The sequence below is a fragment of the Phacochoerus africanus genome, chromosome 3 (assembly GCF_016906955.1).
Source record: "Phacochoerus africanus isolate WHEZ1 chromosome 3, ROS_Pafr_v1, whole genome shotgun sequence".
Lineage (NCBI taxonomy): Eukaryota > Metazoa > Chordata > Mammalia > Artiodactyla > Suidae > Phacochoerus > Phacochoerus africanus.
In genome coordinates, this window is record NC_062546.1 from 32,790,637 (window position 1) to 32,811,142 (window position 20,506).

Consider the following 20,506-nt stretch of genomic DNA (forward strand, 5'->3'; position numbering starts at 1 on the left):
TTAGACAGGCTGGCATTCTTTCTTCAGCATATTGAGTTCAAATTTCCAGGGTTTGGAGGCAACGATAAAGGTGCAATAAAACATCTAAAAGTGACAAAAAGCTCGTAAGAGAGAAAAATGAAAAAAGCAAAAGTCAAAACCCCTGAAGTTCCTATTTCCGGGTGCTGGGATTTGAAAGGCTGTCTAAGACAGTTGCACCCCATTACCCTGTATCTGTTGAACGTGACTCAGCACGTACCTTCTGCATTTTGGGATCCTGTTGTACTAAGCAGTTATCATTTTCCCCTGAGATTTTCTTGCACATTGTCCGGGCAATTTTGACTTCAAGAAGGTAATCCAAACTCTCTGTGACCTGTGTGTGAGTTATTGAAAGTTAGATACATGAAAGAAGTCGTGGCTTCAGCTGTCATCTTTGGTAAGAAAACATGTCATTGCCTGCTTAAGGCAAAGCCTATCTCCCCACCTCCCTCCGTCCTATAGTTTTTTTCTGCCAGAGTCTTACCCTGGCCCTGTTTCTCAGTCTCTCTCCTTATGGTATTTAATATTAAAGTTTGACCACCAAGATGAAGCAAGAAAAGGATCCCTAAAGACCATTTTCCTGGGAAAACTAATGATCGGCTCATTAAGCTTGAGAAACCAGCAGACAACAGCAGAGATTGTCACATTTTCATCGAAATCCACAGAGTGTATCGCTTCCCCGTAGATCTTTGGCAGTTTTAAGCATCCACACCTCATGCCACAGGAACACCCTCCCAAATCCTGACTTTCTGGCATCTTCTCCACCTGTGCAGAGCCCACGGGCAGACCCTCTACATCTTGCGGGGAAATGCAGATGGGCAACGGCAAACTCCACTCTCACTACTGAGGAATGAACAGGAAAACACAGGTCTGTAGGATGTATGGGAGAGATTGTGCTAATGAGAAGAACCAGGTTCTTTGTCGAAGAATAAGAGATAATTCAGAAAATATAGTAGATGTTTTGGAACTTCTGGAAAAGTCACCTGGGCATTGTCTTTATGGATACTAAGTTTCGGTGTGATGTCATTTTCATATGTCACTAAATAGTCTCCTTCTTTTGTTTCTTATAACCATTTTTAGCTCATGGAATATACCGCAGACGAGACGTGGCTGTGGCTGTAACTAGGCACCTGCTGATAAAGAGCTTTGCACTTTTGACTTAAAGCATCCAATGGAATAGAGCAGTTTTCTTTTTCTTGGGCCTGTGTGCATGTTATTAAGTGAAATCTGAATTGCCCGACAGCACTTTTCTTTTTCCTTTGGGATTATTTTGTTTGGAGGGATGGTACATCCTTCCTCATCCCTTTTCTTTTTTTTGCTTTTTTTTTTTTTTTTTGGTTTTTAGGGCTGCACCCTAAGCATATGGAGGTTCTCAGGCTAGGGGTCTAATCGGAGCTACAGCTGCCAGCCTACGCCACAGTCACAGCAATGCTGGGTCTGAGCCGAGTCTGCGAACTACACCACAGCTCATGGCAACACCAGATCCTTAACCCACTGAGTGAGGCCAGGGGTTGAACCTGCAACCTCACGGTTCCTAGTTGGATTCATTTCCGCTGGCCACAATGGGAACTCCATCCCTCACCCCTTTCTTTGGGATGTTTTCCAGCCCCATGTAGCTGGAGTGTCAGGGAATTTTAAATACCTCTGTTCTAGCCTCTTTTTGAACCTGTTTCTACTTGATTCTTTTGCCTCTTTACCTGCATTCAAGAGCCGACATTGAACTGAGACATAAAATGCACCCTCACGAAAAGAACTAGGAAACAGTAGGAAATGATAGGTCAGTATTGAGCTATGTGGGCCTTTGCTTTACTTTATTATTACATGCCTGCCTATAAAGCAGAACCATCTATTTCTCTTGGTATAAATGGACTGCATAGATAAAAAGTCCAAGAAAATGACTAGTCCTGGGAAAGACAGGAATGGCACTGAGATCAGGTACTAAATCTGAGACCCCTGGAGTGGCCCATATCCATGAGGTTTTACTTCGTCCATCCATGGGCGGTGCACACCCGGGCCAGTGTCCACTGCCTAAGAAGCCGAACCCAGGCCCTGGCCTAAAGAGGGATCCTGGCCTCTTAGGAATCCAGACGCCAAAGGACCCTTCTGAACATATAGGAAAGAGGAGACAGGGCACATTGGGGTGGCTGGAGGTGGGGGAGTAAGGAGGGAGGGGACAGATGGGGGTCAGGCCAGCGTCACCCATGAACCAGCCCATGCCCCCCCCCAGACCCCCCCCACCTCCGCCTCCTCCCTCAGGCTGGCAGACTGGCTGCCCGCTCCCTCTTACATGCTGCTGCCTCCCTACTCTGCTCCCCCCAAAACCAAAACAACTCTCATTCTCAGGAAACGCAACACTGGCTCCATGACTCATCCAGGGCATGGTTCGTGTTCAAAGCCCCCAGCTACCCTAAGAACATCTTTTACAGTATTTTTTTTTTTAAATCCAAGAGATAATACAGAACCACCCCTTCCATTTAGCATCGTGTTTCCTTTAACGGAGAACTACTTTCTGCTTCTCCCTGTCTTTCCTGACACTGATTTTTTTTTTTGTCTTTGTTGTTGTTGTTGTTGTTGTTGTTGCTATTTCTTATTTTTTTTTGTCTTTTTTTTGTTGTTGTTGTATGACACTGATTTTTTTTTAAGTGGTCCTGGACATCAACTTGTAATATGGATGCGTCTAACTGTCCCTCCTGACAACCCTTGTGCATCTGGGGCAGGAAAAGGTCCACAGGTCAAGCCATGTCCCTGCTGTGACATCACACCAGAGGCATGCGGTGTCGGTGTGTCCCAGTGTTGGTATTTAGTGAGAAAGGCACTTACCGCCTGTCCTGGTTGTAATTAATTAATGAGCAATCCTGGCAGCGTTTCACCTCCCACGCCCTCCCTCTCCTCCCCTCCATCCCCTGTGGGTGCTGGATTCATGGCTGATCTTTGCCTGAATTTACTACCTTGGCGGTTGCAAAAGATGATGTTCTAGTTTCATGATCTTTCGCATCTCTAAGTGGGCATTTTTCTGTAAAGAAGAGCCTTCCCGGAGTTCCCATCATGGTGCAGTGGTTAACGAATCTCACTAGGAACAATGAGGTTGCGGGTTTGGGCCCTAGCCTTGCTCAGTGGGTTAAGGATCCTGCGTTGCTGTGGCTCTGGTGTAGGCCGGCGGCTATAGCTCCAATTGGACCCCTAATCTGGGAACCTCCATATGCCGCAGGAGTGGCCCAAGAAATGGCAAACAGACAAAAAATAAATAAAGAAGTAAAAGTTTAAAACTAATATTAAAAAAAAAAGAAAGGAAAAAGAAGAGCCTTCCCTTCCGGCCTGTGCCTCTTTTCAGTAAGAGATGCACATGGAGTGTCTTTGCTTGTTCACTGCGTTATAGCCCATCCTTGTCACTGCTCATGCCGATGAGAAGGGCTCAAACTGCCCCAGACATGGCCCCTCACCTGCACTCTCTGATGTGACTTTGCCCAATTTTAAGTTATTGGAAGAGTTCCCATGGTAACAAACCTGACTATTTTCCACGAGGACAAAGGTTCAATCCCTGGCCTCGCTCAGTGGATTAAGGATCTGGCATTGCCATGAGCTGTGGTGTAGGCCACAGATGTGGCTCAGATCTGGCATTGCTGTGGCTGTGGCATAGGCCAGTGGCTACAGCTCCGATTAGACACCTAACCTGGGAACTTCCATATGCCTTAGGAACAGCCCTAAAAAGACCAAAAAAAAAAAAAGTGATTTAAATGGATATATTATGTTTGACTCCAGAATGATAAAGGAGGAAACTTAGTTTCCTTCCAACCCTCCCTAAAATACCTATGTTCTGGCTCAGGGTGCCTCTCAGCTGCTCTCCCTGGTTTCAGCTGATCCGCATGGACAACGGCCTGGCCGCAGCAGGAGGACAAAGAGGACAAAGAATGAGGACCCAGAGCCACTGACCTGCTCCTGGGATTTCAGAATCTCCTTGACCTTGAAGATGTACGGGTCTTGGCTGGCCTTGTTGTACTCCTTCATGGCGAACCACAGGGCCTGCTGCACGTACACATAGGATTTGGGGATGTCTTGGAATTTCCTCACCACCTTGGGTGACCCCCAGGCATGGACACCTGTGGATGTCAGGGCCACCACAGCCACCAGGAGCAGCAGGCCGGGGCAGAGCCTGGCCATGGCACCACCACCACGGGGGCACGGGCCAAGTCTATGTCCTTCCCAGGCTGGATGGGCCCTGCAGCCTCTGTACCCGGCCCCTCCCGGCTTTGCTGCAGGAAAAAAGGGGAAAAGTGCTATTAATATCGCCTTCCCCAAAAAGAAGCTGCCCGTGAAATGCGCAGCTTCAGTCCAGTCTGTTTTCCCATCTCGGTTGCATGCTTCTTGGATGCTCACATGTGCGAGACACACACATGCACACGTACACACACACACACACAAACACACACACACTTGTGTGCCTATCCCTCCTGGCCATGGGTCAGCCGTCACCTGAAATTGAGCCTGTTGAACCTGGGTGGGTCTTGCCAGGCCCCCTGTGCCAGGCACGGCATGTGCTGTGTGGGTCTTGCCATCAGGCCCCTGTAGGGCTGTGAAGGCCCTCACACAGGAGGAAGTGGCTGCTGGACTGTGTGTTGGCTTTGGCCCCAGCTGCCCAGACTCAGTGTGACCCACATATGAGCAGTCACAGCTCGTCTGGTGCATTTGCTTTTGCAGAGACCCTCAGCCCCAGGAGAGCTCCAGGTTGTGGGCTGAGAGGCACGGGGTTAGTGTGTTATGTGCAGACAAGGGGCAAACAGCTCTAGAGGCAGGGTGTGTGTGTGGCATTTGTCACAGAGAAGTAAGGACCGTGTGTCCCACCTCGGACATGCTGGCAAATCCAGGAGATGCCTGGTGTCTGGGAGGCCTAGATGCACAGACACCAGCACTTGACGCTCAGGGTCTTAACTCGGCTGCCCAGGTGCCCTCTGCCAGGAAATGCCAACCAGCCTGTGCCTGCCCAGGGTCAGGACCCATAGGGACACCAAGCCTGGGTCCCCTCCGCCCTTCCTTCTGCAAGAAGGGAGCATTGACGTGACACATGTGGGGTCTGGGTGGCTAAGTTCTGATCCTGGGCATCTGGAGAAGGTCGCCTGGGCATTCAGGCAGTCATCTTCTGCCCCACACAGCTGCACCCAACCCCCCCCTGCAGTCATCTCCTGCCCCACACAGCTGCACCCAACCCACCTGAGCACCGAGCCCCTCTCTGCACTCCTGCCCCCGAGCCCTGGGCTGGCCACTAGGCGCAGGTGGTCCCTCTCCTTCCTGAGGACCTGAGCTCGATGGCGCCCACCTGGGCCACACTGCATCCAGCACATTCAGTTCATGTGCCTGCTCAAGGTGTCTGTCAGCCTGGGTCAGGGTGCGTCTGCCTGTGCTGCCCTCTCGGCAGGTGGTCACCTTGTGGCCCCTTTATGACGTAAGCCCTGCCTCTCTGATGCTGCCCCAGTGACTGGACCCTCTGGCAGGGGACCCTCTGCCCTCAGAAACCTGCAGCTCAGAGCCCCCTGCGCCTGCCCCAGTCCAGGCTCCCCTCCTGTCCCTGCATCCTGACTTTCTAGATTCTGTGCTTTGGACGAACAGGTGGAAGTGAAGGTCAAACTCCCAGGAGGTCAAACTCAAACAGCTGGGAAATCACTCCTTCTCTGTCCAGGATAAAACACAGATCAGCACAGGAAGGTGCGGCCTGAGACCTGTACGATAAAGTCCTCTGAGTGTCTGAGACCCCAGGGGCCACCTGCTAAGGGTCAAACATCTGAGACAGAGTCCTCTGCTCAAATGGAAGGGCCTTTCTAAGCTTGTAGAAAATGCAGACGCCAGACTAAGAAGATCGAGACGCTTTGCCACATATTTTGTAGAGCACATTCGTGCTCACACACACTTGCTCATATGCTCACACCCCTCAGTCAATGGATAAACAGAAACACTGTACGTTATTTGCAAGGTATTTGACAGAGGACTAAATTCCCTTTTATGGATAAAGCTCTTTAAAAATACCAAAAAAAAAAAAAAAAAGACGTCGTCTCAATTGTCTGGAATCCAAGTGAGCCAGGATTTGAACAGATGATGTTTCTCCTCTTGGCCACGGGAATTGTTTGAAAACAGTGGCCTGTGCTGTGCTGTGACCCCCCCCCACCCCACCCCCGGCCTTGAGTTGGGGAAGTTTCTCAACACAGAGCAGAGGGACCCCACCTCCTGAGTGCTGGGCTGGTCCCGCATCCTCTGCCGAGGGCATGCAGAGGGGAGACAGCCCTGTGTCCTCCGGGCAGGGTCCCCTTTCCTCCTGGCCCCAGGCTCACTGGTCTGTCGGGGTCATGGCAGACACCGATTGCTCCAGAAACTCCTGCTGCCTAGTAGGCATCTTAGTTCTGCTCCTGAGTATGGGAACTAGGACCCAGGATGGGCCCCAGCCCACTGATGCTTCTCACCCTAGGCACCTCAGGTGCGGCCCCAGGGCAGTTGGGAGGGGCTCCCTGCTCAGGGGCGGGGTGATTTTGTAAACAACTTTACTGAACCATAATTCTCCTAGCATACAATTCAACCAGTTAAGTGCATGAGTCAATGGCTTTTAGTCTCTTCCCAGAGTTTTACGTCCAAAACCACAATCAGCTTTCCCAGCGCCCCTGAAACCATTACCCCCAAGCTCCTGCCTCCCAACTCCAGGCAACCACCATCCTACTTTCTCTGTAGACTTAGCTCTTCTGGACCTCGCCTAGACATGAAATCATACTATGTACGGTCTTCGGGCTTCTTTTATTTAGGGTGTTTTCAATGTTTATCTGCATTATAACCTGAACTGCCACTACGTTTCTGTGACTTGCCAAATAACCTTCCATTGTCCGTGTGTTCCATGCTTCATTTACCCTTTCACCAGTGAGAGGATTTGTGGGTTGTGTCTACTTTGGAGTTATTAAAACTAATAGGGCTGTGAAGATTCATATTCAGACTTTTGTGTTGACACACATAAGAACAGAATTACTGAGTAACCTTAAATCCACCTTTAACTTTTGAGGATGGTTTTCCAAAGTGGCGGGACCATTTTACGTTCCCATCAACGGTATACAAGCGTTCTGGTTTCTCTGCATCCTTGCCAGCACTGCTTGTTAGGAGGGTTTTGGTTCCAGTTTCTCTGAGTCCTTGTCAGACTGGTTGTTATCTCTCGTGGGTGATAGCCATCTGCCATCCTAGTGGATATGAAGTAAGACAGAGGTAAGTATTTGGCAAACGTGACACAGAACCTTTTCATTTCCATAATATCAAAGAGCTCTTACCAGCAAATTTTTCAAAAACAGAAATCTAGAGGTCCTGTTGTGGCTCAGTGGGGTAAGAACCCGACTAGCATCCATGAAGAAGCGGGTATGGTTCCTGGCCTTGCTCAGTAGGTTAAGGATCCAGCATTGTTACCGGAATCCACTTTCGTGTTCTTGGAGCCAAAGAATGAACTTTGCAAACGTACAGGCAGCAAGCAAGCAAAAGTCTTTATTACAGGACAGCAAATAGCTCCCAGCACAGACACAGGGAGGTGGAGGAAGAGTCCCCCTTTCTATTGTTCTATGGAGGTTTTTATCTCTTAAAGTCAGGGGTACACACATGGGGTCCAGATATCAGTTCTTTTTCCATTGGCCTTGCCGAGTTTACCTATATCTGGCCTTGTCCAATAGGGACTTTAGAATTAGGGTATGCTCCATAAGTGTTTTTTTTTTTTTTGTCTTTTTGCCTTTTCTTGAGCCGCTCCCATGGCATATGGAGGTTCCCAGGCTAGGGGTCTAATCGGAGCTGTAGCTGCCAGCCTACACCACAGCCACAGCAACGTGGGATCCAGCCGCGTCTGCGACCTACAAAACAGCTCACAGCAACACCAGATTCTTAACCCAGGGATCGAACCCACAACCTCATGGTTCCTAGTGGGATTCTTTAACCACTGCGCCACGACAGGAATTCCTCCATAAGTTTTATAGTCCTTTCAGTCTTCTTTCCCCTAGACAGAGAGTCGCCACTCTATATCCTTTTGCTAACAGTCAAATGCATGGGTCAGGGGTTAATTCCCACTTTGACGTAAAACAAATGTACTTTCAATAGTTAATCTTCCAACAAGCAAGGTCTGTTTGTCTTGATTAGTTTTTATAAATCTGAAACCATGGACGTTAATCAAGGAATGTGTCGTAGCCCATGTTCCTACATTAAACTACCGAATTATCATTCTGCCTCACCATAAGCTGTGATGGAGCTCAGAGACGCGGCTTGGCTCTGGCGTTGCTGTGGCTACAGCTCCGATGCCACCCCTAGCCTGGAAACCCCCATATACTGTGGGTGCAGCCCTTAAAAAAAAAGAATAAAAGAATAAAAGACAGACATCCAATAGGAAACGTGGAGAAAAGTCTTCAACACAAAAATCACAGAAAAAGAAATATAAATATCTCTAACACTTAGGTGAAAAATACGCTTAATCTCCTCAACACTAGACGTTCACGTTAACCCAAAAGTGAGGTGTCGCTGTGTCTCACACGTGGGGGAAAAAGTTAAATACAATGATGGGGCTTAAGGCGCCTTGGTCAGCACAGGTGGTGGGAATCCAGCCTCTGGTTCAGGGTGGTTTAATGGTCTCTGTGAAACACTTAAAAGTTGCAACATCTTCAACACAACATCCTGCCTCTAGGATCTTATCCCACCGAAATGGGTGCCTAGGAGCACAAAAGCGGATGGGGATGGGGTTTTTCCTGGCTGGGTCAGAGGTGTCTGAGGTGACTCCCTTGGTAGACTGTATCCTGCAGGGAGCAGGCTTTTGCTGGAACGAGGAGGAACAAACACAACGGTGTCTTCACCAGCTTTGTCCTCACAGATCAGTTCCAACATCCTTGGCAGGGTTGAGGTGGAGGCCAGGATGCCCAGGGGGTTCATGGTGTGGAGGGGGCCTCACCCCTGCACCTGAAGCTGTCCTTGGGGAAGGGGCTCACACTGATACTGGGCAAGGTCAGAAGCTGGGTGGGCCTGGGGGTGAGCTGAGGGCCTGGGCCCCCCTCTCGATCCACAGTCAGTAGCACCTGGTCCACTTTTTTTTTTTTTTTTTTTAGCCTCACCTGTGGCACGTGGAAGATCCCTGGGCAGGATTTGAACCTGTGCCATAGCAGCGACCTGAGCCACTGCAGTGAAAACCCTGGGTCCTTAACCCGCTGCACCCCAAGAGAACTCCCTTCTCCACTTCTTCATATGGACAATTGGGTCTTTCTCATTCTTGGAAGCAGGTCCAGACAAGCCCTCCACTCCTCTTCCACCTAGATTGCTATAGCTGAAGCCTCCTCAGCAGAAATTCTGGAGCTGGTCAGCCTGCAGGGCCAGATAGCGTTATTGCAATAATCGTTCGGCGATCTGTTTCTCCTTCTCTCCAGGCTCCTGCCTCTCCACTCTGAGCCCTCAAAGCTTTCCACTGTGTACCTAGAGCTGAGTCCACCTGCAGGAGTGAGGGTCTGCCTGGAGGCCGAGAGGCCAAGAGCTCTCCAAGAAAGAGGCCCCACAAAAGGATGCGTTGTTGAGGCCCTAACTCTGGCCCAGGGAGCCTGTTACAGAGCCAACACCCTTGAGAGCAAAGAGCCTGGAAGGGAAATGGCCCTGTTACCTCCCCTGCGTCCATGTTGGTTGGCTGCTTGCCAAGGCCAGCGCTGAGCAAGGGCAGCAGAAGTTAAGACTGTGCCCAGCCCAGCTGGACTCCTGGGGGGGCACCGCCTGGGACCAGATCCCTGGCTCAGGTCTAGTTTGGGGAAGTGCTGAGCTAGGCCTTGTGCTGGGAATTCCAGCTGGGTTACTCTGATTGTGTGGTTCTTCTTACAGCAATGCCCTAAGTCTTGCTCCAGGGGCTGCTGAATTGGGAAAGGTCCTGCAGAAATCACCCACTTTCATCTCAAAGCTCTAGCCCCTATCCCTTTGGGGCTTTTCTCTATCAGCAGCCTGGCTCTGGGCTTCTCTTGTAGCTAAAGTTGTTGCAACACTGAGCGAGATGGAGCTAATTCTACTGCCCATCCTGGCAGCAGGCATAGTCCCAAACTCATGTTTTGTCTTCTGCAAGGTGAGGGTGGGTGTGTGCTTGGAGAAGGTGTGCATTCGGGGGCCAGGGTGTGGGCCCCGGGGTTCTCAGCAGGGAGGGGCAGGCAGGGTTCTGGAAGCACAGCCAGTTGGACACTGCACATGCACCCACCTCTGGCTGAGCCCACTGTGTGGAAAAGATTGGGGGTGGCCTGTTGCTGCAGTGTCCGTGGGGGCGGTGGGCACGTGGGGCAGGGGATGAGGTCATTGCCCGGGCTGTGCGTTTCCCAGGAGTGGGCTACAGACTCACGTTTCTGTCCTCGGGGGTGGAAAGGCACAAGCGGCAGGCACACGAGGGGTCCGGGTGAGAGCGGGAGATCCAGACCCCAGGCCTCCCTAGCTTCCCGTCCAAGGATCCTCTGTTCTCTGGGCAACAGCCTTGTCATCTGTTCTGTCCCTGACCTACTTTGATCAAAGTTGCAACAACCACACGTTGTGTCTGCTCAAGAACAAAAGCAACCTTGAAACTAACGTTGTTCAAGTCTTTGCTGGGACGAAGTCCACACGGGGACGTGGGAGGCAAAGGCTCAGTTCTGTGCTCCCAACAGTCCCCAAGGCCGCTGCTCAGCCTGACCCCAGCAGAGATCCACACACCTAAGTGTCCAAACATTGAGAGCTGAGCTGGAATGTCACCCTTCCCTGTAGAACATCCCCTCCCCTGCCCTGGCTCAGAGAGGCAGGCTTTCCAGCCTCCAGGTGACAGTGAGAAGACAGGGCTGAATCACACAGTGAGGCCTTTAAAGAGGAAGGTGGCTGTGGCCTGGGCTCAGACATGCTGGCATCCGGGAGTGGTGCCAAGCCTACCCCACTCCTGCCCTCACTCCCCTGACCCCGGGCTTGGTGACCTATTTCCTTGTGCTCATATACATTCTTGCCTGGGAGTTCCCGTCATGGCGCATTAGTTAACGAATCTGACTAGGAACCATGAGGTTGAGGGTTCGATCCCTGGCATTGCTCAGTGGGTTAAGGATCTGGCGTTGCCATGAGCTGTGGTGTAGGTTGCAGACACGGCTTGGATCCTGTGTTGCTGTGGCTCTGGCATAGGCCGGTGGCTGCAGCTCCGATTAGACCCCTGGCCTGGGAACCTCCATATGCTGCGGGAGCGGCCCTAGAAATGGCAAAAAGACAAAAAAAAAAAATGATATGGAATGTTCTGCCTCTTGTGTGTCCTGCAGATGATCAACTCAGTGCTGAGCCTGGGCAGCCTTGGAGGCTACACAGCTTGTCTGGTCCTGGCCTCCCAGGCCCCGGTGCTCCTGTGTCCTGGACCGAGGCAGATGGGGCTTGGGTCCAGGGCCCATGGGGGGCTTCAGCAGAACGGAGTGGAGTCTGAAGGTCCATCTGGGCCATTGTTCTGGCCAAAGGCAAGCAGCCTCCCTTGAGGCCAGGAAGGAGGACTAGGACGTGTCCGTTTTCCGTTACCACCTAACAGGAGACTAGAAGTCAAAGCAGCAGGCAGAGAGGCTCGCTGGAGGAAAGCGTGTTGGTAACAGGTCACAGCTGCTGCTCTTTTCACAGAGGAGGGGACCGTGGCAGGGGCTCCAGAGCCCCTAGGCCTCCACACACCGCTGCTTCATCATGACGAACTTGCCCTTCCAGGGGAGCGTGCCCACCAAAAAGTTGCACATTTGCCTCTGAAAAAGACCACCACAACAGTCAAAGTCAGCAGTGCACCCAAAGAAGAGGAGAAAAAATGGCTCTGATGCTAGGTGTCAGCTTAGGAATACGTAGAAAATCTGTCATCACCTGTCAAGGAATGTCCCCAGGAGCCTGCTGGCTGGAGGCTGCAGACCCTTATGGCCACCAGCAGTTACTTGGAGGGGTCTCTGTCCCTGTACCACCCATGGATAGACAATCATATGAATAGTTGTATTTTGGTGGGAGGACAGATATAAACTTGATTTTGTTTTTAATTCCCTTTGCTGTTTTCTTCAATGTAAACACAGCAATTCTATGCCAGGTATAAACAAGTGTATGTCACCTGAACAAACAAAGATGCCCTTTGTTCTAACAATGAATATGTGAGGAGAAGAGCAATTTAGAGCCTTCTAGGGCCTCACATAGCTTTTATTCTAAAGACCCCTTGCTCCTTTTCAAAATGCCCTTGAGTTGACAATAAAATATTCCATGTGCAGATGGTAGGTAGACCGAATGGGTAGAGAGAAGGAGAGCCAGAGGGAAGACAGGGGTCATCCTGGAAAAATAGCAAAGAGCATCTTAAACAATTGACTGGAGATACTGGGCAGGATCTAAGAGACAAATGGTGTCAGAGAGAAGGGAGTTAGGTCTCTGTGGAGTCCTAGACACAGGGAAGGGAAGGTTGTGGTTGCTTCCTTCCCCCACAAACCCACAAAAATACAAATCGAGGTTTTTTATGGGCAAATTACATCAAACCTTGGGAACCCAAAGCTCCTTTGATCTTTGAACTAATCCAATCACAGAAAAAGATGGAAAGCCCCATTCTCATTACACCAGACCAGAGAAATCCTGAAACCAAAATATAAATGAGAAATAAATTATAACCCAAACTTACCTACTAAATAGAATATCCCCCCCCCAAAAAAAAGCAAATTAAAGGCAAGTGTGTGTTAAGCAATGGCTGTCCCTAATGCCATGCATCTGAAACGTTCCAGTGACACGAAGGGTCTCAGGTGTCTGTACTGGACATTGTGCGGGTTTAGGATGAGGCCAGGGAGCTTGTGTGTGTTTGTGTGTGTACCAAGTGCTCCGTGTCAATCTTGACACCCGGGGAGGTTGGGGATATTTAATATACATAAGAGCAAAATTCCTAAGTGAAAAGCAGCACCTTCGCCCCTCTATACTCTGAGACAAGTGCAGACACCACCTGCCACTCCTGCCATCCAGCTTGGGCCCCACACAATGGCTCTGGCAAAGAGAGATGATAAGAAGAAAGGGCCCTCCTGCCATCACCAAGAGTGACTGCAGAGTACCCATCAACATGCACAAGCGCGCCCACAGAGTGGCACCCAAAGAGACTCAGAAATTTGCCATAAAAGAGACAGGAATGTGTGGTGACAGCAGGTTCAACCATGCCGATGGGCTCAGAGGAGCCAGGTCCGTGTGCAGCTGCTCAGAAACCTTGCTGAGGATGCAGATTCCTCCAATGAGCTTGCATGCTGGCCGCCATGTCCCTGTCACCACTTTTAGGCAGTGAGATGAGAACTACTCTCAGGGTTTAAATAAAGTTATAGAACAACCACCAAAATACACGCTCTCCATGTTCCAGGCAAGTGAGAAGGACTCCACATTAGCAAATCTGTGGTCTTAATTTTTTGTACAAATGCATCAAAGAGAAAGGTTATTCCACACACGTGGGAGGTGCTGAAAGAATAATTAATGGAAGAAAACATTCTTAATTTTTAAAATAACTCTTGGTACAGAGGGAGTTGAAGGAATCTCAGAAGTCCACCCTTAAGCGATACTTAGTAATAAGGTATAAATATGGAAAACAAGCCCATTAAAACCAGGAATAAGACAGGCTGCCCAGTGCGCCCCCTCTTCAGCAGGAAGTTTTCATTATTGATGGATGTGTGCTTAAAACCGAGATGGACCATGGAAACGTTAGACAGAATGGATGAGCTCCTTGAAGACAAGTTTCCCTACTTCTCTTTAATATTTTCTATAGATAGGTGGGAAGCAAAAATTTTCCTGTAACCACAATGAGCCCGGAAGAAAATATCCATTGAAACCAACCAGACTTCTAGCTACCAGGGAAAGGTAAACAAAATCTGTGCGAAGGCTCAGTGGCATCAGATGTGCTCACTGCTTCAGGGTTTGGTGTGACCGGCATGGGCTCCACTAGAAACGCTTGGCTGTGTTTGCCATGAGCTCAAAGAGGCTGTTTCAGGCACCTGTTAGTGGGCCCTCATGTTTCCCATTCTGAATGGGACCCCTGCCCTGGCCCCTGGGAGCTCGCTGGGAAGGCCAATTCATTCATTCATTCATTCATTCATTCTGCCTTTTCTAGGGCTGCACCCACAGCATATGGAGGTTTCCGGGCTAGGGGTCCAATTGGAGCTGTAGCTGCCAGCCTACGCCACAGCCACAGCAACGAGGGATCCGAGCCACGTCTGTGACCTACACCACAGCTCACAGCAAGGCCAGGGATCGAACCCGAAACCCCATAGTTCCTAGTCGGATTCGTTAACCACTGAGCCACGATGGGAACTCCGGAAGGCCAGTCCTTGGTCCCCTCTCCAGACCCACCAGGTCTGGCTCTGCAGGTGCTACCCCGCCACCCGGGTGTATGGAGGCCGCCAGGTGATTCCCTGTGGTGCCCATGGAGGCTGCAGGCATGAAGGAAGGGGCCCACCTGCAGGAACCAGGGCCTCCACCCCTTCCCCAGCTTTGCAGGAAGCTCTTGCATAAGCACAGGGCACCAACACCCCATGTCAGAGATAAAGGCTTGAGGCCAAAAGCCCCTGGGCCAGGCCAGTCCTCACAGGGAGCCTTGGGGCTGTTCCCTGACCTTCCTGGAAACCCAGGCGGAGCCTGGGAGAGTGGGGATACTTGCCAGGCCAGGTCACTGATTTTTCTACAGCACCCGGGGCACCAGGGGCCAAGTCAGCTCTGACGAGCCACTGCGGGAACAGATGGACTCTGCCTTCTGTGCCTTCACGTGGAAGGCCGGCCACAGCTCCTCATTCACCTGGATTCATGTCAGCTGGTTTTCTGCACCAGCAGCCCAGAGGCATGGCACTTTTGCAGCAAAGGTGACCTTGAAGAATCCTGTCCCTAGGGCCACGGCTGCCCTGCACCCTCTGTTCTGAAGGGCACAGGCCTGACCCCCTCTGTGGCTAAACACGGGTAGAGGGCCTGGGTACCCCAGGTTCTGCCGGGGGCTCAGAGCAGACAAGACTGTCACAGACAGTTGGTTTGTCACCGACCTTTTCCAGTTTGGAGGTTTCCTTAACGACGCAGTTTTCATTACTGTTGGGAAGCTTTCTGCAATTGGTGCGGGCAATTTCAGCATCAATAAGGTATTCCAGAAGATCCGTCACCTGCCGAGTAGCAGTGGGCAGTTTTGTTCAAAAAGAGCTTTCTTTGACTTTTTTAAAAGTTTGAGCAAACCCTCAAAAAATGGTTCTCACCCTCATTCTCTCTTCCTGTCCTCTCCCCCTTCACTCCTGTCCCTTCCCTACCCCCTCCCATCCGGACACATCTTTAGGGCTGGGCAGTGAGGCCCCCCACATGCTGTCCCACACCTGGAGCTGCCCTGGGGAGGCTCCATCCGGCGTGCAGTCTCCTTGAAACCATGACCTTGTACTTTCAGAGCACTCGGCTCTCCTGGGCCCAGATGAATGTCACTGAGCCAGATGGAAACAGGCTCCTTGGCCACATCGGCCCCCTCCCTGCATCCCTTCCCACACACACCCTCACTAAAAGAATGAAGGCATGTTGATGAGCCTGCATGTTCAATAGCAACCCCACATACGCGGACGGGGCTAGATTGCATGTCGCTCGGGGCCATGTTATTGCAAAGTATTCACGGCATTCCATTTGTCACTCACCCTCCGCAACTGTGAATCATGAATGGGTGGTTTGCTGTTTGGGGGTGAAGAGAATTTTGCTGGGGTCCAGCGCTTGCCTGTTTCGGATCGATGGGCACTGGGAGTCCTCCCACCCCCACCCCCCCCACACCCCCCCCCCCCGCCCAGCCTGGCTGCCCTCTCTACCACCAGGTGCAAATACGCAAAGTGGGGGAGAAAGCGCCTTTACCTGCAGCTGCACCTGCACCACCTTGACCACCCGGAAGATGTACTTGTCCTCGCTCTCTTTGTTGTACTCTCGCATGGCAAACCACAGGCACTGCTTCACGTTGCCATCTGAGGCGCTGATGTTCTTTAATTCCTTCAACACCTTGACCGTATTCTGGTCTGGGGGCGTACTATCCACCAGGGCCACCAGAATGGCGAGCAGCAGCAGGCAGGACCCCCAGGTCCTCCTCATGGTCCCTCCATCCAAGGGCACAGGTGACATCCTCATCCTCCCAGGGCTGGAGCTGTGGGTAGGATGTGTGGCCCTGGCTGATGCTGCAGGTTCCGAGGTCTTACCCCGGGAGCTTCAACCCAGATGGATCAGATCCAACCTCAGGGCCACCTTATGGGGCTGCCTTGTCACCTGAGATGTGATGCCCATGAGAAGCCAGTAGAGATCCCCCCGCAGCCCCAGGCCCTGGCAGGCCCACGCCTTCCTGCACACAAAACACCCACTCCTGTTACTGTGTCTCAGTGAGGTGTGGCCGCCAAGGGTAGGGCTGCCCTGTCCTCTTTCCAGCCCCTTCCTGCCAGGCACGGATTCTGTTCCAGTCCAGGGTTCTCCTTCCAACCTTCACTTCTAGCTGCATCCACGCCCTGGTCTGCGGACTCCTCGCTCCTGGGCCCTGGTCTGTCTCCCTCCTGCAGGAGGTCATGCTTTGTGACGTAGTCCCACACCTGTGACCCTGCCAGCCATGGGCTCTGGTCCCTGGCAGCTCACACAGCAGGCCAGCACTTCCTGCTCCTGCCCTCAGGCATAGGGGGAGGGTCCCTTGCAGGTCTGTACCTGGCCCAGGCCCATGCCAGGACCCCAGCTTCCTCAATGCCTAGCTTCTAGCTCCCTCAGCTGGCACCCCAGCACCTCCCCGTCACTGTCCTGTCCCTCCAGGGCGTGCAGGTCACAGCCCACCCTGCCATAAAGCCAGCACCTTCGTGGGAGGGGGCGCGGGTACTGAAGGCTCTGGGACATTCTGCTTCTCTGTGAATGTCTCAAATTAGGGTCCAGCATGTTCCTAGAGGGGCAGAGAGATGGGCATTGGCCCCAGAGTGGGAAGGTTGACAGCTCCTATCACTGGGTAACAAAGAGGAACTTATAGGAACGACAACCCTGCGCATGTCGTGGGGGCGGCTGGAACCTTTGCTGGGGGGAAGGCTCCATGTGGTGTTTAACCATCGAGGGAGGTTTAGTTGTTTCTCATCTCCTGTTGCTATGAACGGGGCTGTGATGGGCAACACTTTCCCAATGTCTTTGTAAAATTATGCAAGTATTTCTGTATAATAAAAGACTAGAGGGCAAATTTAGTGTAATTGGCCAATGGATGATCACATACTCAACAGTTGACCCTCGAACAATACAGGGGTGAGGGGTGCCAAGCCCCCATAGTCAAAAATACATATATAATATTTGACTCCCCCAGAACTTAACTGCTAATAGCTGAGTATTGACCAGAAGCCTTGCTGGTAACATAAACCGTTGACTAACATGTATTTTGCATATGGTATCACATCCACTGCTCTCACAGTAATGTAAGCTAGAAAAAAGAGAATGTTAAGAAATTCATTAAAAAGATTAGAATGGGAGTTCCCATTGTGGCTCAGTGCTAACGAACCCGACTCATTTCCATGAAGATGCGGGTTTGATCTTTGGCCTTGCTCAGTGGGTTGAGGATCTGGCATTGCCACAAGCTGTGGTGCAGGTTGCAGTTGTGGCTCGGAGCCCGTTGCTGTGACTGGGGCATAGGCCAGCAGCTGATTTGACCCCTAGCCTAGGAACTTCCCCATGGCACAGGTGCGGCCTGAAAATGAGAAAAAAAAAAAAGAGACTAGAAAGGAAAAGCAATGAAGTCTTCCTACTGTATAGCACAAGGAACTATATCCAATCTCTTGGGAAAGACCATGATGAAGATAATATAAGAAATGGAGTGTGTGTGTGTGTGTGTGTGTGTGGCTGGGTCACTTTGCTGTACAGAGAAATTGGCACAACACTGTAAATCAACTACACTTTAAAAATGAAGGTGAAAATTAGAAAAAAAGAGGAAATGTGTTTATAGTACGTATATATATTTATTCAGAAAAGTCATATGTAAGTGGACCCACCCAGTTTGAGCTTATGTTGGTCTGGGGTCATGCTAATATAGTCATGATTTTTAAATTTTACTGCCTGTTAAAAATACCAGGGGGATTTTAAGAGTTTCCGGGGCTACACCCTCTAGTAAAATCAGTATCTGGGAGAGAGTCCAGGAAATAACATTTTTAAAAGTTCTCAGGGGTTCCTATGTGCCAAGTTTGAGAACCAATGTTCTGCATTTGTACTTCTTCTTCTTCTTTTTCTGTCTTTCGGGGCCGTATCTGCGGCATATAGAAGTTCCAAGGTTAGGGGTCAAATCAGAGCTGTAGCAGCCAGCCACAGCCACAGCCACAGCAACATTGGATCCGAGCCGTGTCTGCCAACTACATCACAGCCCATGGCAACACTGGATCCCTCAACCCACTGAGTGAGGTCAGGGATCAAACCCACATCCTCATGGATACTGGTCGGATTCGTTACTGCTGAGCCACAGTCTAACTCCCCATTTGGGCTTCTTAATTATTAATGTGCATGTGAACCACATGGGGTCTTGATAAAATGCAGGTTCTGGCTCAGTGGGTCTGGGGTGGGGCCCAAGACCCTGCATTTCTAAGCAGCTCCCAGGTGGCACAGATGCTGCTGGTCCCCGGACTGCAGTGTGATGATCCTTCCCTATCTTTGCCATCAGCCTAGTTATTCTTTTCTATTTGGATGGGAGATGATTATATTTCTTCCATTTGTCTAACTGGTCAAGGTTAAGCCTGTTTCCACATGGATGCAGTATTTTTTTTTCTTCTGTTAAGGGTGTACCCACTTTTCCTAATGTGTCTGCCCCTCTCTTCTTCATCTCTGAATATTGGCTTCCTTAGAGACCATTTGCCAACCTCGGGCACAGGTGCCAGCCGCCTGGGATGGCCGTTGTGTGTTCCTGATGTCAGGTCGCAGAGATGGGGGTGAGTGGGTCTCTAGCAGGTGGTAAGATGGAGCCAGTGGTGTTTCCAGGTAGAAAATGACTAGCATGGTGACCTAGAGCAGGGTGCCAGGCTAATGGGTAATGGCATTGAGTGGAGATGCTTACCCAAGCAGAGACCACTGGGCCTCAGGAAGGGTCTGATTACCATTGGCCAGCACGGGGCCTGGAAAATGGCCCTCAGAACTGAGAGCTCTATGCCAAGGCTGGGCAGTAGGCTGGCTTTGCTGACCACAAGGTGTTCCTGTGTGTATATGCCACCATCAGAGTGTTCATTTGATACCAACGAACCCGACTCGTATCCAGACGCTGCATCCAGACTGGACAAGGAGCCAAAGTACCCTGGCCACTGTCTATGTGACATGCCCAGTGGCGCTGTCCCAGGGGTTTGGGGAAATTCCGTCCTATCAACCTTTTTGAACCTAACTTCAGGGGAACTGATTGGCCAGGACGCAGACAGACTGCTGACCCTGGACACAGCAAATCAGATTCCAGAATTCAAGGGAGGAGGGCAGACCCCTCAGCCCCTCCGTTCTGAATTTCTTCTCCCACAGCACCCCTTGGCCTCTCTGCCCCACTCCCCACCCCTCCAGGGCTGCACCCACCAGTACCCAGGGCTAGTGATCCCTGTTGATGGCCATAGAGGCCAGGCTGGGCCAAGGTAGGAGATACCAGCATCAGGGAAACAGAGGGGAGGTGGTGACTGGAGCTCCCATCTTCTGAGATATCCTCAGAAGCCCTGAGAAGATTTTCTGGTGAGTCAGGCAGCCCCTAGGGCAGAGACCTTGGTGGGGCTACACAGAGGACAGAGCCTGCTGTCATCCTGTCACCCATCTCCCACGCTGTGCTTGGGAGTGCTCTGCCCCTCACAGCACAGGGCCACTCTTCTGTAAGTCTGGCCTCAGAGATGGACAGAGAGGGAACACACTTGGTCTCCAAAAGTTGTCTGGATTCCTTTTGAGTGGAATGGATGGGAGTCTGAAGAGATTGGGGGATGAATGAACAAAGGAATGGAAGAATGGATGGATGCATGGATGGATGGATGTTTGTGTGGATGGATGGATGGATGGGTGGATGGGTGGATGGAGGGATGGATGGTTGGATGAATGGTTGGATGTATGGACAGATGGTTGAATGGATGGATACATGCATGTATGGTTGGATGGATGAATGATGCATGGATGCATGCATGGTTTGATGGATGCATGGATAGACGGATGGGTAGGTGGATTGATGGGTGGACGCACAGATGCATGGATGGATGGATGGGCGGGTGTATAAATGGATGAATGGATGGATGGGTGGTTGGATGGATGGATGCTTGCATGCTTGGATGGATGGATTGATGGATGACGAACCAATGGAGAATACACGAATGAATCAGTGAGTACACACACCAAGCATGGAGGCCCTGCAAGAACCTGGAAGGCCATACCTCCCATGAACTGAGGACTTTGATTCAGCACCCCGAACCTGCAGCCCAGGTGAGAACAGCAGTGACAGATCCCCCATGGCTTATCACTGGAAATAAACCTTTGGAAGAACGCAAAACTGACAGGGACCCAGAATATGCTCTAA

The 20,506-nt window shown here is 51.0% G+C and overlaps 2 protein-coding genes across 2 annotated transcripts; both read right to left on the reverse strand.

The window, feature by feature from the left end:
* Positions 1 to 4,176, reverse strand: LOC125121878 (cystatin-13-like). Its single transcript, XM_047770192.1, has 3 exons — positions 3,949 to 4,176; positions 239 to 352; positions 1 to 84 (listed from the first exon to the last, which is right to left on the reverse strand). Exons 1-3 carry the CDS (start codon positions 4,174 to 4,176, stop codon positions 1 to 3), a joined length of 426 nt encoding a protein of 141 aa, XP_047626148.1.
* Positions 4,177 to 11,663: 7,487 nt separating this feature from the next.
* On the reverse strand, positions 11,664 to 16,083 carry CST8 (cystatin 8). The gene is made up of 3 exons (XM_047770193.1): positions 15,853 to 16,083; positions 15,021 to 15,134; positions 11,664 to 11,747 (listed from the first exon to the last, which is right to left on the reverse strand). Exons 1-3 carry the CDS (start codon positions 16,081 to 16,083, stop codon positions 11,664 to 11,666), a joined length of 429 nt encoding a protein of 142 aa, XP_047626149.1.
* Positions 16,084 to 20,506: the final 4,423 nt, after the last annotated feature.

Bases quoted from the DNA above. Each gene is read 5' to 3' on its own strand.
- LOC125121878 (XM_047770192.1), bottom strand. From the start codon at position 4,176: ATGGCCAGGCTCTGCCCCGGCCTGCTGCTCCTGGTGGCTGTGGTGGCC. The intron at 353-3,948 runs GTCAGTGGCTCT...ACTCACACACAG, and splicing joins TTCTGAAATCCCAGGAGCAG to GTCACAGAGAGTTTGGATTA. The intron at 85-238 runs GTACGTGCTGAG...TGTCACTTTTAG, and splicing joins AGGATCCCAAAATGCAGAAG to ATGTTTTATTGCACCTTTAT.
- CST8 (XM_047770193.1), bottom strand. From the start codon at position 16,083: ATGAGGAGGACCTGGGGGTCCTGCCTGCTGCTGCTCGCCATTCTGGTG. The intron at 15,135-15,852 runs GTAAAGGCGCTT...GCTACTCGGCAG, and splicing joins TGGTGCAGGTGCAGCTGCAG to GTGACGGATCTTCTGGAATA. The intron at 11,748-15,020 runs GTCGGTGACAAA...GGTCTTTTTCAG, and splicing joins AAACCTCCAAACTGGAAAAG to AGGCAAATGTGCAACTTTTT.